The sequence below is a fragment of the Erpetoichthys calabaricus genome, chromosome 14 (genome assembly GCF_900747795.2).
Source record: "Erpetoichthys calabaricus chromosome 14, fErpCal1.3, whole genome shotgun sequence".
Lineage (NCBI taxonomy): Eukaryota > Metazoa > Chordata > Cladistia > Polypteriformes > Polypteridae > Erpetoichthys > Erpetoichthys calabaricus.
In genome coordinates this window covers 111,691,494-111,707,655 of record NC_041407.2, presented here as the reverse complement: position 1 = coordinate 111,707,655, position 16,162 = coordinate 111,691,494, and the positions used below count along the sequence as shown (strand labels likewise).

The window sequence follows — 16,162 nt, the reverse complement described above, 5'->3', positions numbered from 1 at the left end:
AGACAGAAAGTTATGGACCAGGCATCTTGAAGGGTGTCGGTGCCCAGGTGTATGCAGATGGAGAGAGAAGAGAGTGAGCCTGGGCACACCTGTGGGTGCTTACCTGTGCAGGTACCTCTGTGTGTGTGTGTGTGTGAGCGCTCAGGTGTATGTAGAGACCCCTATCTGCACTGATGTGCCTGCATGTCCATCTGTGTGTGCCGCTGAGTGTGAGTACCCACACATTAGAATGCCCCTGTACATGCCCGGGTGACTCTCAGTGTGTGTGAGGCTGCCCCTCTCCGCAGTGCTACTTACCTGTGCAGGTCCCGTGTGTACAGGTGTGTCTGCATACCTCCACATGCAGCGAAGTTTCTGTGCATGAAGCCTGCCCTCTTTGCCCAGGTAAGCCCCGGGTACTGTGTTGCTGCCCTCCTGCCAGCACGCCACCCCCTTGGTGCCGCCTCACCGCTCCGCCCAGGTGGCTTTTCCCAAGGCCTCAGTGCACTTGGGCCGGGATGGATAGAAGATCACAGGTGAGGGGAGCGCCTGCCTATCTGCTCATCTGTGTCACTGGAGAGGCCCCCGGCTGGCAGACCCCTGTCCCGGTTCACCTGACTCCGCGGCCTTTGATGGCAGGATAATGGAGGGTGGGGTCTCCGCGCGGGGAGACAAAGGGCTGGCAGGGCTGGAGGGGGATGAGCTGGCAGGGCCGTCTCGTCGAGGAAACCAAATCCGCTCCCACAGCAGCTGCCGAGATGAGACCCCTTGTGTGCCCCCGTGAGTGAGGGGCGCGGCTGCTGGACAGCACACCTGGAGGAGCGCTGATGGGGGGAGGGGCTGCAGCATCATTTATAGCGTCTTTGCTCTCTTGTCTGCTTGCTATGAAAGGCGCTATATACCAGGAAGCTGACCTCCTATTTGGTCCAACTGCCAGGTATGTTGTGTCTTTTATTTTCCTGGTGGTCCCGTTATTTCTGCCAGCTGCTTGTGGTGGGCTGTGAAATTCCTCAGTGCGTGCGTTTAATGCCAGCTCATTATTATGAGGTGCCAGGGGTCTGCACCTCGGCCTTTTACTTTGTGCTGATTGGCCCCATTAGTGCCAGAGGCAGCCGGCAAGCATAGGGTTACAGCCAAGAAACACGCGCCAGGGAGCAAATCGTCAAGCGGCTGCCAATGAGCTCCAAGATTTAATTATGGGGGTCCGCGGCGGCTCCAGCACAGACAGGCCTCCCGCCCGCCTGCTCACTTAATGGCTACCTGCCTGCACGTAATTACACCTTGAGAGGCGAGCACTGGCAGGGGAGGCAGAGGGGTACCTGGCATTAGCACTCATTGGCAGTGGGGTTCTTCCAGACTGGCACTCCTGATTCAGTTTGGCTTATTTCAGTATAGCGCCTTTCACCAAATGTCGGCTCAAGTCAGCTGGAAAAACACAAATTACAAAAGTCCAGGTGAGCATAAACAGACGATAAAGCACCTGGCACTGCCCATCCTTTGATGTCCTCATTCAGGTGGCAACATCAGAGAAACTCAGTCATCTGCTTCACTGGGGGTCCACAGTCAGAAAAAACAGGTCACAGTGATGGATGCCCGCCCCCTATTGGTCATTCCGATTAGATGACAAAATCTTTGGGCTCCTAGCGTCTCTGGTGGGAAGGTAAATAGCTTGGCAGAAACACACTGGCACCAGGTGGCACAGCAGGACACTACAAATTAGAGGGGCAGTGCCAGTTCCAATTTATAGTCATCCTTTTATTTTAGTAGAGATGACTAAAAAATGGAAATGCTGCCAATCCGCAGCTCTACTCAGGGTGTGCCAGTCAAAATTGGTTATCTTTTCACCTTGAAACCGAAGGGGCATCACTTGATCAGCTTTGAGACATTGGCATTAAAAATTGACCTCCCACTGTTTTAAATTGATCCTTGCAATCTTTAAAGGACTGGCATCTACTAAACTAATAAGCTTGGTGTTCGTCAGACTGGCACATCCGACTGATATTTTTAACCTGCAGTATGTAACTCTCTAGAGCCAGGGCTAGTGAATGGAGTGCCACCTTCACTCTTTGCATGTAGAAGCTGTGTACCCGCCATACCTTTAATGTTTGGTGCCCACAGCAGATCAATATTATGAATTACATTCTTCTTAGTGTGCCATCTGCTAAGTGGCTTTCATTAGTGCCAATGTGTGGATGAACCACAAAGGCAGGCATTGTGTGTACTTCATGATCACCAGCTGTGTGGGTCAGGACTGTGGCACCAATGCCAGAGGTCACTGAAGTTGGTATTGAGCACCCAGCAGGCACATCAGTGCTGATCATCAAAGGCTAAACTGGTACAGGAGGACACAAGTGGAACCCACAGGGGTCTGGCAATGTGATGTTTCTGGCAATGTTTCAACCCAATGGCTGGTGTCATTTGGTCACCACATCACTGGCAGAAAAAGTGGTTCTGAGACCAGACACTGGCATGCCAGCTTTCTGATCAAACTGAGGGCATCCCATTGACCCCAACATTGACTTGCTTTATTGTGAGGTTGGGCTTCTTGAGTGGGCAACCAGCTGAGGACTCCTCCTGGACATTTCTGTGTTGGTGTGAGATGGGTAGGACTGGGCAACATCAGACAAAGTGGACATGTGGCACTGCTAGTACTATTGGCACTAATGAGCTGTGTGCCCCCTCTGACTGGCACTGCTAAGCATGCAGTAAGGCCTCAGTAGACTGGCACTATCATTTTGAGAAAATTGATCTAAGACTTGAATGGCTGCTTTCTCATGTGAGGTCTAAGGGTCATCCATAAGACACGGGCACAGTGCCCAAGGTGGCGGTTTAGCACTTGTGTGGCTGGCGACAGATCGGTGAACCACACTGGCATGAAGGCCACTAATGGGACAGCAGACTTTCTCAGGGTTTGCTTCTCACTGCAAGTTTGCTGACAGGCCATGGGTACCTAAAGGCCTGCCCACATCCTTGTGTGCCCGCCCTGCCTGCGCCATACATGGCAGTCCATCCGTTCCCAGAGACTCGCTGTGCTAGCGTGCAACATGACATTCTTTACTGCGCCACATCAAACGGCCGTCGATCTGGCAACATCCGTGGGCTGGCGGCTGGCGAGCAGGGCATGCTGGGAGTGCAGAGGAGGTGGACCTTCAGGACACCAGGCGCTATATTGAACAGGGAACATCTGTACAAAGACACACACCAGAGCAGATGGGCACACATGTGTGTGTGTGTGCGCACTGATATGTTGACCCACACATGTGGAGCCCCCCCAGTCACACTCAGACTCCAGAGTCCCACACACACACACACACACACACATGCAGGCCTCACTGTGCCCCCTCTGGTGGGCTCTACACTTTACCCACACTCATGGTTTTCACTGGTGCCCCTCCTTGGTGGGTCTTTGCCATTATGCCCAGTTGTTCTTAGTTTAATGGCCGCTTGGTGGTCAAGCTACCCACAGAGTGATGGCAGGGGGATCCCTCTGCTGATTTGCCCACCTAATGATAAAAGCTGACTGTGCCCGGATTCGGCGACACAGAAGCGAGCAGGAGCGGCCCCCGTGGGTGTGCTTCACATCAGGACCCTCAACTGTGCGCTGAGCGCCAATTCTTCTGTTTTCTCTTTTCCTTTTATTTCTTAGTAAAATCCCCCGTGAACACAATGGGGGGAGCAATGAGGGGGCCGTGAGACTCCAGAAAGGGCGGACATGGCAGAGCATCAAGACGAGTAAAGTGAGAGGAAGATAAGCGGAGCGGCGTGAGGAAGAGAAGGGTGGGGAGCTAACATGGGGTGGGACTGAGGGTGAACCAAAGGAGGGCACAGGAAGACGTGGCAGTGCCATGTGTGGTGTGGTATGGCGTGGGGTCAAGAAAAGTGTCACATCACTTACCAAGCCACCTGATTCAGAGCAGCATCCTGGGGTGAGGGGGCTGGAGCCATCCCAGCTGGCACAGGGTGCCAGTCTGACTTACTTGAAGGGCAGGTGAGTATGGAGGCCCACAACCCAGAAAAGTGGAATCGAGTGGACAGCACTGGGGACCCCATCCACGTAGGAATAGAGCAGAGTATGGCGTAGCATAGTGTGGATTGGGTGGGGAGGGCATTCACTCTGCAGATGGCGCAGCTGGCGTTGAGCAGGTCATGATGGCAGAGAGACCGAAAGCCATGGAGTACAGTGACCCATACAGTAGAGCTGAGCAGAGCACAGCCGAGACACGGAGAAGGGCAGTAGGCCACGTTTAACCTTTTGTAGTATGGCACCGCACAGGGGGTCCGAGCAGAGCAGAACACAATGTGGCAAAGCTCAGAAAACTCTGTGGGTCCTCCACAAGTGAGCGGGACTAAATATACCACCTTGGAAAATGGCACAGCACACCACAGAAAAGTGGACAAGTGGGTCAGGGTGGTGCACTGCAGCTCACTGGGGCCTGGACAAGTGCACTGGGCGCCAACAGAGCAGAGGATGGCGCAGTATAGCAGAGGGCAGTGGAGTAGGACATGAAGTCCTGTAGTGTGATGGATCCCACATTAGTGGGCTCTCAACAAAGGCAGCCGAGTACCGCGGGCACAGCACAGGACTACTGGGGGTGAACACGGCATTGGGTGAGCAGCTGGGAACATCTGGGTGAGGGTGGCATATGTCATGCCAACATGAGATGTGTGCAGCAGAGTCACTTTACTGCAATGGTGGATGGCATGGAGGACCGCCAAGCTGCACATCGTGGCCTCCACCTGCCAAGGTGTGATAGGGCAGAGCCAAGTGCTCATTGGTGGCATAGACCTGCAGGTCACATTCAGTGTGGCAGTGACAAAGAGAGGACAAGTGATGAGGAAGAGCGGGCAGAGTACGAGACCCCACGGGTGCCTTTCTTCTTCTCCGACTTTAGCATCAGCCATACAAGTGATGACGACGAGACAATGCCAGGCGTCACCAGGCAGGACAGGCACTAAGGACGGTGACACTGGCAGTGATTTGAGCTGCATATGGCCGGCCAGCTCGCCTTTCATTCATTCAGCACTTTTTGTGGAGCTCAACAAATCAAACCCCCCGCAACGGCGAGCCCACCGAGACGCAATCTGCTCGCCATATGTCAGGCTGAGCCTCACAGAGTGTGTGTGTGTGTGTGTGTGTGTGTGAGAGAGAGACGAGCGTGGGGGGGCCGAGTGTCCCACTCAGTGGGGCGACTCCATTAATCTCCATCAATCCGAAGCGCTGACGGCCCCAAACTGGGATGGGGGACACCATACTGGGAGAGGAGGGGGCTGTAAAGAGACGGACGGGCAGGCGGGCACACAGGAAGACTGATAAAGGTGAGCTTTTGTGGGACTTGGCAACTGCAGGTGGGCACAGACAACTGTGTCTGCAGTGGTGCATTTGTGTGCCCCCCGTCTGTTCACCTGGCACTCATTAGAGTGCCCTCGACTGGATGCCCTGTCCCGCCCCTCACCTTCAGTGCCAGCACTTGGCATGAGGCTCAGAGGTGCACGAGTGCCTAGTCACTCCTCAAATTGCTCAGGGTTCGTGGAGCATAAGACATGCCCGCCTGCCCCCCCCCCCCCCCCCCCCACAGGACCCCTCGGCCTTGTGCCCGAGATTAGAAGCAGAACCTTCCAGTTGAGGCCCCCCCAAGCGGTGAAGCCCATCTGCTTTGCAGCCTGGCAGGGAGGAAACATTCTGAACAGTGAGGCACCCAGGCCGAGGGAAACCAGATGGCTGATGGCATTGGTGCCAGCCCTGCCCGCTTGACCAGAGACAGCACACACCCAGATGGCTTATATCTTTATTTCAATCTTTTTTGCCCAAGATCAACACAAGTGGTGTCAGAGATGAGCGGCCAGACAACGTGTACAAAACGCGGAAGGCAGAGAAGAAGCCACAAAGTGCGCCCAGCCGCCGTCGAAGCGGGTACTGCTCCTCTGGGCGCTGCCACACTTAGAAAACACATTGCAGCCAGCTGGGTTAGTGAACGAGCAGGTGTGCCCAGCCCACCGGAGGTCGACCCTCTGCTCTTTCCGACTTCATGGTGGCCAGGCACTCCTGGGAGGGAGCCAGTGATGGGCTGCCCCAGAGATCGAGGTGCCAGCCTTGGCACTGTGTGATCCTTAGTCAGACACGTCCTCCTGGTACGTCTTGTTTGGCACCTGAGACCTCGGGTGTCCACTGCAGCTCAGTCCATGCCAGTCACTGAGCAGTAGGGTGGGGAGAGGGTATACCAAGCAGCAGCACTGGTCTCTTCATCAGTGGTGGGTGCTACAGGGAAGTGCCCAGGTGGCACAGAGTCTTGTTCCCTGAGATGCATGCCCAGTCGTCCCGGATGTCCCTTCTACAGCATCAGGGGACTTTTGCAAGGTGGCCACTTGAACCCTCACAGCTACCAGACATGTCTCAAGTGGCTGCTCTCTTCTGTGCCCGGGAAAGGTGCCCATCTGGGCACTTCCTAGAACTTTTCCCATCATCTCCTTCAGGGAGTCCACTCCAGGGCTTCCTGCTCGGGTCCACTCCGATAACCACAGCATGGCGGAAAGCGTCAGGTGACATTTGAGGCAACAACAAGTGACAGGCTGCTCCTTGGCATTCTTGAGATGCGTATGGCGCTGCAGAGCGGGTTGCACGAGGGACAGCTGGGGAGAAGTCGTCTCTTGGGTGGGCCCACTGGACCCTTGCCCAGGCCGGCTCTTCTCTGGTCAGTTAACGGATTAAAACTCAAGGAAGAAGGGGAATGGGGGGCAATACTGAGAATCCAAACTTCAGTGCACGCTAAGCGCTTCCTCCATGATGGTGGAGCCAGGGGGCATTTCCATGCCCTCTCCATGCCATGCTGCTGCAGGAGAGAACTCCGCCACCATAAAAAAGTCCAAAGTCTCAACACGCAGCCCATGGGCGCGTGCCCCCAGCTTCACACGGCAGACGTAGCGGTGGGCTCGGCGCTCAGGCACTCTGCAATGTCCTCCCGGTTAATCTTCCTCAGGGCAGTGCAAAGGGCATCCACGGTGGCACTGTCTTTGTTTCCCCAGTCGGACAGAAGCTCCTGCACCGGGTGCTCGCCCTGGCGGAAGGCGTCGATATGCCCCTCTTGGTAGCCCAGCAGGCTGGCCAGGTTGCACCAGTCAGTGTCGTCCTCGGCGCTGCCCTTCAGCAGGTTCTCCAGCTCCTTCTGTTTGTGGGTGGGCAGGTTGGCATAGGGGCAGCTGGACGCCTTTACTGCTGCGGAAAGAAGAGAGAGAGAGAGAGAGTCAGCCAGGTTTTGCCAGGGCAACAGAGTGGTGTCTCAGATCGGACAGTGTGCCCACGCCACCTTCTTACCCTGCTGCTGCTCCTGCAGGCTCTGGCTGTCCACGGAGATGCCACTGTCACTGTGGAGCTTCTCGCCCTCAGGTGACGGTGTCTGGTTCACCGTTCGGTTATTGGCGGCCTGCTTGTTCTGCTTGCAGCTGTTCCATCTGCAGGTAGACAGAAAGGCAATGAGACTGGCACCTGAAGATGGGCACAGCCGAGAATCTCAGCACACCCCGCTTACCTCTTAAAGACGATGTATGCCACGAGGCCGACTACCACCGCCGCCAGGATGGAGCAGTAGATGGGGATCAGGTTCTTGTCCATGATGGTGGCATTGATCTGGGAAGAGCTGGGGTTGGTGGTGGTCACAGTGTTGGTTGGTGTCATGGCTCTGCCCATGCCATTGGTGAAGCCCAACGTATTGGTGGGGACGGTGACCTTGCTGGTGGTGGAGGAGTCCATGAAGAGAGGGTCTGTCATGGTGCTGAAGGTCATCCGAGGACTCACCTCTAGCAGGCAAGAAAGGAGACAGTCAGTTACTGGGGGTACACAGGGGTGGGGCACTGGCAGGTGCATGCAGTTCACCTTTCCTAAAAGAAAGATGCCAACATGAAGGCAATCAATATGGCAGCGACACTGGAGGAGGGTACCAGAGAGGGCATGGCGGGCTGAGATGAATTCAAAGTGACGTCACTTAAGAAGCAAAAAAAAAAAAAATGCGAAAAACGTGGCCAAGCAGGATGGCACTCGCCAAGTGGGCAGCGATGGCTGCTTCCATTTTTGGAGGACAACTGGCCGTCACACATGAAGCCTGGGGACATCGGGGGGGCGACAAGTGGTGGCCACAGCCCCAAGATAGTCAAGCCTACATTCCATGAGGCCACACCCCTTAATTCACATGTAGTCAGGGTGACACTTACATTGAGGCCACACCCACAATGACCCCATATCACCAAGGCTAAACTAAACATAAAGCCACGCCTCCTTTAGCTCTGTATAATCAAATCTGGCTTAACAAGGAGGCCACACCCCCTAGATACTCCACACGACATTTGTAGCCACGCCCCTTTCTCCACGTGCAGTCACATGTGCACTCAGCGTGAAGCCACGCCTCCTTTCACTCTGTATAATGAAGCCTACACCACAAATATGGCCATTTCTGCAAGCAGGTCCTCCAACTTACAGGGACAAGCTGGGGGTTGGTGGCAGGACTGGCACTCCAGCCACCATATAAAAAACCTCGAACTGTTCCAGTGTGGTGCTGAGGTGTCCCAATGCAGGGGGCTCGTCGTGTGGTGGGTCCCAACCTCTCTCTCTCGCTGCAAGACCCCGTATCAGCAAGATTACACTAAGCATGAGGCCACGCCCACTTATTACCAGCTTTAGTCAGGTCTGAACTCCACATGAAGCCACACCTCCTTCACACGTAGCCACGCCCCTTTGTCTCTGTAGAGTCAAGCCTGCTCTCTGCTTGAAGCCACGCCTCCTTTAAGTCTAACATAAACCACGAAGCCACACCCACCCACTACATTTCCATGTAACGTCCAGTCCACGTGAAGTCACGCCCCTCGACTCCTGACATGGTAGCCATGACAACACGCCCCCTTTGCCCCTCACTCTTCTGCCTAAAGTCTAAAGTTTCAGAGTGACACCATTCCTGCTCACTCTCGTGTGCCATGTGCTTTGGGTCCACCTTCTCGCTTTCTGCCAGGGTAGAGTGTGGAGCCGGGCACAGCAGAGCCCACCGGGACTGGCACACACAGCATTTCTCTTCTGGCGGAGAACAATGCCCCCTTGACGTGGACCCTTTGATCCGCAGCAAATTGGCTCCACAGACATCCCAGTGCGGCGCTGCCGGCAGCTATGGCCTCTCTTGTCCCTGTGAAGCGTCCTGCCAGGGTGCAAGTGACAGAGTGCCCTTTGTTGGGCTCCGACTGCCACATGCTTTGGATTTTTGAGCCCTGATGCCGATTTGTTCCACTGGGAAAACAGAGCCACGGGGGCGGAGGGAGGGGCTGCCGGGCAGGTCAGGACTACCGGACGAGCGAGCGGCACACAGGCGGCTGCCTGTTAGGCGCCCTTCACGTGCCCGCTGCTCTCGCCATTCCCTGTGACAGCAGCCCGGGCAGGCTGCCCACACGTGTGCCACCATGTAGGCGTCTGGCACGTTCCTCTTTGTTAAGAAACACCTTTGGGTGCAGAAATCCGAGCCGACACACGAAAGGGAAAGGGAAGGGCACAGCAGCCGAGGAACTCGAGAAATGCGACGAGGACAAAGCCGGGGGTACCAACACGTGCCCGAGGGCACGGCGGCCTCTGACTGACCCTCACCATCCATCCACTTAAACACTCCCCGGTCAGCACCCCACTCCTTCAGCCAGTGTGCCCGCTCTCCTCCTCCCTGCACCCACACCTGGCTCAGCACCCACACCTGGCACAGCCTGCACGCCCACCATCCCAGTCCACCCCGAGGTGTTAGCCTGTCAGGTCCAGGGGTGCTGACCGCGCAGGGTGACATTGTCCCCTGTGCTCTTCTAGCGGGGGGGTGGTGGGTGGTCCTGGAAAGCGTCCGTCTCTGCAGAATGTGATCCACGCGGCTGAGGTCACTCGCTGCGCCTCGAGAAACCCGATCTGCCCGCATCGATCCGAACTGCGGCAAAGCAGCCGAGGAAGAGCAGAGAGGCGTCGGAGTGCTGCCACCCCGGAGGGTGCGGCACCCGGACTCTGGAGGCAGGATGTGAGGGGGGGGGCACGCACCCGCCACTGTGACCTTGACCCCCACGGCTCTAAGTCTCAGCGTGGCGGAAGTCTGCTGCGGAACTGATGGATTTGGCTAAACGAGGGCATCCATCATGCAGCGCCCCTCTGAGGCCCCACGCAGGGCGCCCTTTGGCTTGGACACTCCTTGTCATTGCTGCCCGCTTTGCTTAGAGGAGCCACCATAGTAAACTGGTGACTTTCATGGCATTAGGAGAACCCGCCAAGTCAAAAAAAAAAATGAATGTCCAAAAATAGAAAAGCGCCAAGTGCCCGAGGCGCCCAGACTTTGGCCTCTGACCCCTCATGAAGGGGCCATTTGTGGCCAGCAAGCAGACGCCTCAGCAGCCGGCCAAGTGACCATGAAATGACAAGAGCACTGCCTGCCCACATACATTCAGGGAGGCCGAGGTGGCCGTGCCATCGCAGAGTCAGGGGCAGCTCGCTCGTCTCCTCTGGCTCTGTGTGCCCATCTTGGTCTTTTTGGTGGCAGAGAGCTCAGCCCAGGTGTCCACCTTCAGCCACACTTACCGGTGCCAGGAATAGAACAATCCTGCCACAAGTGAATGGCCATGCGTGAGCGGGCACACCCCAGCAGATCCCTGGGACTGCCAGCCAGTGACCCTTCAGGTCTTCCTCTTCATCCTCCCTCACTGGCCTCTTCCTCATCGCCCCTTTGCCATCTGTGCCCTGGCCAGTAGCAGGACCATGGTGGGCAGCCCACACCTAATGGCCGAGTCTCACAGGCTCAGTAGAAGTGCTGCAAGTTGGCCAGTGGGGGGCACTGTTCCCCATACCCCATGCACCCCTAAATTCCCTGCTTTAAATGTCCAGCTGCCATCTTGCTGAAACCCACCTACAAGCATGACCTGAACCTGCCACTGGCACCTCCTGGTCAAGACAGGTCACCTCGCCGGTAACAAGCAAAGGCCAACTGAAAGTCTGCCAGACTGCATGTGGGCAGCTACATAACTAGGCAGAGCTTGGGCACCCCCATGAACCCTAGATAAGTGACACCTACCCCTGCAGATGGCATCTGAGGTGCTTGTGCAGGGCTCCAGCATCGTCTCGTCATCCTCATCGCACTGGGTACAGGGCAGGCACGGGTCCATGCTGCTGTCCTGGTCTGAGTAGGTGCCCTCAGGGCACTGTTCACAGGTGGTGTCCCGATCCTCGGTGCACTCGGTGTACACTCCTTGGCCCAGTGGACAGATGGTGCAGGGCATACATTGGTCATTCATCATGTCCTTGAAGTAGCCATAGTCACAGATGCAGATGGCATCAGCGCTCTCGGTGCAGGGCGCCTTCATGCGCAGCAGGCGGCCACACTTGGTGCAGGGCTGGCAGGCCTCTGTGTGGCTGTAGAACTCTGAGAAGGTCTCACCTGTGGGGGCAGAGAGGAAGCATTGGAGCGAGAGCCCGAGGGAGTGCCAATGGGCAAAGGGCATGGCCCGCTCCTGGCCCTGGCACGGGCTGGCCGGGTGGCTCCGGGGACCCTGTGCAGAAATAACGAAGTTGGCTCGAGCGCAAGCATGCAATGCATCTTAACCAGGTGAGCACGTGCCACAGCCTGCTTCACGAGGCGGGCAGGAAAGACCTGTTCTGAGGAGGTGTGCTTGGGCGCTGGCAGCGGCACAGGACGGACACGGGAACCAGCGTGGGAAAATCATTAGACAGCTGCCGGAGGCAGCTGGCAAAACTGCCAATTACTGAACTGGAACATCGGCATCTCATCAACAAAACAGCCATCTCATCGGTGGATGACCGCCTGGGGTGACACCGGGGCACATTGTAAAGGGGGGGGGGGGGTCGCTGGGAGGGTGGCAGTTGGTCACAAGTGGACTAAGTGACGAAGGCATCACTTCTTAGGTAGCAGTTCCACGGGCTCAGCATTGAGTCGTTTACCCGCCGCTGCCCACCATTACAGAGGACTGGTGTTAGCGACACCTACAGGAGATGACCGTACACTGCACCCAAGTGAAGGCACTTTACAGACTGGCAAAGAGTGTCAGCCCACCTCATGGCCCCTGCCACCTATGGAAGGTTGGCAGACTGGCACGTGGCTCATGGGTTCAGGCCTGTCTGGCAGCGGTTGGCTTCTGCCTCACTCGGCTTCACCAGGAGCTGCCCGCCTAATGCCGGCTCTAAATCCCGCCGGATGGCGTCTAAGTAGTACAAATCTGGCCATCAATATTGCAGGGGCTTATGGAATTACATTCGGATATAATAGGAAACGGAATAAATAATGCAAGACGGACATCCATCTCGGCACTGGCAGAGATACGCGCGAGCCCTGGCGCCGAGTTCTGCTCAGCAGCTTGGCAGGAGTGTGACAGGGCATGTGGGCAGACTGACCGTTGGTTATTGACCTCTGGGCCCGAGTGCCCTACTTGGGTTCAAAACCCACACAGTGTTCATTTGGGGTGCCTGCAGACGGCTGCAGTCGAGGTGACCTCCGCCCACTGGGCAAGGTGTCCACCCAGCGTGGAGAGCGGCTATACCGTGCCCATTAGGCTGCCCATCACCCAGCTCCTCCTGCGCCAGGCCGCAGGTGCCGATAGGCTCCACTCAGAAGCCATTACCCTAATGCGCTGATCAATAATTCATCGGCTCGCATTAGCGCACGCCACACTGGCACTCCCATCTGGCGCATGTCCTGCCCGGCTGCCCTGCTCAGCTGTCAATACAAATCACATTCAATCTGTGACCGGTCACCCAGCTGATGTCCATCGTCACCTCTCTCAATGGCCTAGGGACAGGAGCACATCGGGCTCGGGGGTCCACCAAACCTGCAGCTTCTTTTAGTGGGCAGCCTGGGGGAAAGAATGAGCCAACCAGGTGGAGGATGAGATTTGAGGGGAGGGGGCAGAGGCACTGTGGGCACAGATGGATCGGCCTGGGCAATGAATGGTGACTGGCATCACCGGGCAGGAGTCGTTGACGAATGAGGTCGACGGGTGGAGTGGGGGCGCAGATAGGACAGCTTTAGGGACACTGAAGGGACGGTGCCAGTGCTACCATCACTTGAGTGATCTGCGCCCGCTGCGCGCTCAGCTCTGCCACGCATTAATTAAGAAGTGCATTAACCCCTCGGTGCCCCCGTCTCCCTGCTGGCTTTTATAAAGCCTTTCAGGACCCGCAGAGTGAATAATTGATGGCGTCTGCTATTATCATTATGGGCTGGAGCTGCTGGCGGGGGGCTTAGCGGGGGTCCGCGCAGCAGCAGCAGCTTCCTTCCCTCCGGGTGGTACTCACTGTCCAAGCAGGCGGTGCACTTGGTCTGGTTGATGCCACATTTCTCCAGCACCCCTTCACCTGGCTGGCACTGCTTGCAGCACTCGCCGCTCCTGGTGTACTGTTTGGAGGGGCAGTCGTCCTTCGCTGCCAGTACGGCCACCTGCAAGAGAAAGGGGGCATGGCAAGGTTAGAAGAAGTGTGCTGCCATCTCTGCCTCATATAGTGCCTGTCACCATGCCTGCTGGTGAAGCACAGCTTAGGTGGCACAACGGTCCACAGCGTCTTCCACAATCCCCCTGCGCCTGCACGTCCAGACCCTTCCGATGGGCACGTGTGGACCTGTCGTTAAAAATGCCGGCCAGGTGACCTCTAGAGAGTCATGTGGGGTCAGGGGCCGTGACCTTTGATTGGTGTCTCCGCGCGTGCCAAATCTGCCCTGTGCCCTGTCGGCAGCATGGCACACAGCGGCTTGGCACAGCTGGAAGCGACTTCATTTGCATACGCTCTGTGTGCCATTGAGATGATTGGCACGGTGCTGCCGGAGCTACAAAGGCACCCTAAATCGAGCTCAGGAAAGGGGAAGTCGAAATGTTCCGCCGCCTTTGTCAAGACAGGAAAGCTCAAGCAGCTGCGTAATCCGCGCCTTTATGTGCCAGAGGAGCGCAGCTGTGCCACCTGCCAGCGTTGGGCGCCTTTCACACCGGGCATTGTGATGAACCTCAAGGGCCTTCATCAGCGAGTGGGGGTGAGGAGGAGGATGGGGGCATTGACCATTTTCACTTTGTGCCACCACGGCGGGCGTCCTCTGCCTGCCCCTTCATCCTCGCCCTGCTGCTGCAGCGGAGCCAAGGTGGGGGATGGGTGGGAGGGAGGGGGGATTAATATTTCAGTTGGATTGCAAGGAGGCAAAGGGGCGGAGCCTGGGAGGGGGTGGGGGGGTAGGGGTGAAGTGAGACGTCCTTTGTCTCCCAGAGAGGGGTCATCAAGGGGTCCGGTGGTCCAGCCGTGCAGCAGCCCGCGGTGGATGGAAGAGGGCGCCCTCTGGAGGCTACACGGCAAACAGCAGATTGAAGGACCAAGAGCGCCATGAGGCCAGTGCCAAGAGTGGCAGTTAGAAATATCAATTGGGCACGGGGCTTTTACAAATCAGACCTCAGTCGAGGAGAAAGTGCCAACCACTGGCCAGGTGCCCCCGAGCACCTCTGAAGAAGCACAGGTCAGTCCTCGATCCGTGCCCCGTCCACCACACCCCACCAGCCCACTCAAGAAGAAGAAACAGAACCCAGAAGGGGCGCCCGCTGTAGCCCCACATCCCGAAGAGAAGATGCGCACGCAGACAAACTTGCAAGGGTCCTCGGACAGGAGGAGGGCAGTCCGCGCGTGGCATGCCGCTCATGTCCGCGGGCTGGGCAGCTGCTGCCTCTCGCCCAGCCCTACAAGTCTGACACGCATTAAGAGATTAGAGGCGCTCGCTCGTGACGAGCCTCACCTGGAGCTCTCCAAACCGGTTAGTGACGAACGAGGGGCGGGCGGCGTCCGGTGAGGAATTCGCTCTCGGGATCGTCGGGGCTTTCAACACAAGCCCAGCAACCGGCAAGAAGGCGAGCGAGCTGCAGGGCATGGCGAGGTGCCTGCTGCCGGCCTTTCAAGGCGCTATACTGGCGGAGATCGACTCACCTTGCCCCGGCGCTCGAGCTTCTTGTTCTAAGCGCCCAGTTCGCCCTTTCCCTGCGATCGCGTCTCTCTCCTTCCACTTGGAAGCACCGACGTGCCGTGACAAACACGACCCGCCCGCCCGCCAGTGGCAGAAGATTCCGAAACAGTCCCGCAGAGGGGCGACGACCGGAGAGCCGGGTCCCAGATAGGCGCACGCGAAGTCGCTGGCACTCACCCCTCCGAGCAGCGCGAGCAGCAGGTTGATCCCGCGCCTCATTGTCCGTGTCGCACGTCACCACGGCGGTAAGAGAAGGTCCTGTCGCGATCGCCGTCCTCTCCAAAGTTGCTCTTTTATCGGCTTTGGCGCATCTTCACCGTGAGGCTCAGCTCGCCGGCCCGCGGGCGCATTCCGACTGCGGACTCCAAAGCGACACGTGAGGCGAGGTCAGGTCGGGTCGGGTGGGGTGGGCTGTGTCCGCGCTGAGCTCCTCGGCTGGCGTGATGTTTACAGGACAACGGCGGCGCTCCTCTGATGCCGGTCACCGCCGAGCGGCAGCTTTCATAGCACTGAGGCGGCTGCCTTCGCAACGAGCGGCCCCTCCCCTTTGGGCTCAGCCCGCACCTTCCGAAATCCTGGAGATGACGAGGAGGCTTCAGCTGGGGGGCGCCATGGAGGGAGGGCGCGTGCGTGGGGGTGTGTCAGGACCCGATCCCCCCCATCCCATCCCAACCCGACCGGGGCAGAATGCAAGAAGGGCGAGCTGGCGTTGTAGCGGTCGTATGTGTGCGTCTGTACAAGGCGCTATATTGGACGTCGCGTGCCACTCTGTGACTTCTGTGCCCGGTGGTCCTCCTCTCGACTTCCCTGACCTGGCATTTCACCCACACTATTCATTCCCATAAAAACAATACAACGACCTCTGCGGGGCGCTATATAGTCCGTTGACCTGTCCTACTAAACAGCAGAAGGGCAGGCGCACCCATGGCTAGGGGTCCCACTGAACTCAAGGAGATGGCAAACAGGCTGGATTTGTGCCACTGTGCAGCCTGGCATTACTGTCTTTGTTGCATAAATGCACAGAGGTCAGAGGTGCCCCCCGTTTTTGAAATTATTTTGGCTTTAGGCTGCGCTCTTTCATTTCTCCTCTTTTGAACAAGACCCTCTCAGATGGGGAACGCTGGCATCCGTCCGATGGCAGCTCATGAAAGCCTTGAATGTTCTCGGCCGCGGACAGACAGCGAGGAGGCGCC

The 16,162-nt window shown here is 57.3% G+C and overlaps 1 protein-coding gene across 1 annotated transcript; it reads right to left on the bottom strand.

The window, feature by feature from the left end:
* Positions 1–5,751: 5,751 nt before the first annotated feature.
* On the bottom strand, positions 5,752–15,469 carry ngfra (nerve growth factor receptor a (TNFR superfamily, member 16)). The gene is made up of 6 exons (XM_051919064.1): positions 15,147–15,469; positions 13,274–13,415; positions 11,040–11,402; positions 7,503–7,770; positions 7,289–7,425; positions 5,752–7,189 (listed from the first exon to the last, which is right to left on the bottom strand). The coding sequence occupies exons 1-6, from the start codon at positions 15,186–15,188 to the stop codon at positions 6,882–6,884; spliced, it is 1,260 nt and encodes a 419-aa protein (XP_051775024.1). The 5' UTR covers positions 15,189–15,469; the 3' UTR covers positions 5,752–6,881.
* Positions 15,470–16,162: the final 693 nt, after the last annotated feature.

Coding starts and splice junctions, on each gene's coding strand:
- ngfra (XM_051919064.1), bottom strand. CDS start 15,188: ATGAGGCGCGGGATCAACCTGCTGCTCGCGCTGCTCGGAGGG. Junction 7,771..11,039: donor CTCAGATGCCATCTGCAGGG/GTAGGTGTCACT, acceptor CTTGCCTGCTAG/AGGTGAGTCCTCGGATGACC. Junction 7,190..7,288: donor CCTGCAGGAGCAGCAGCAGG/GTAAGAAGGTGG, acceptor TTCTTTCCGCAG/CAGTAAAGGCGTCCAGCTGC.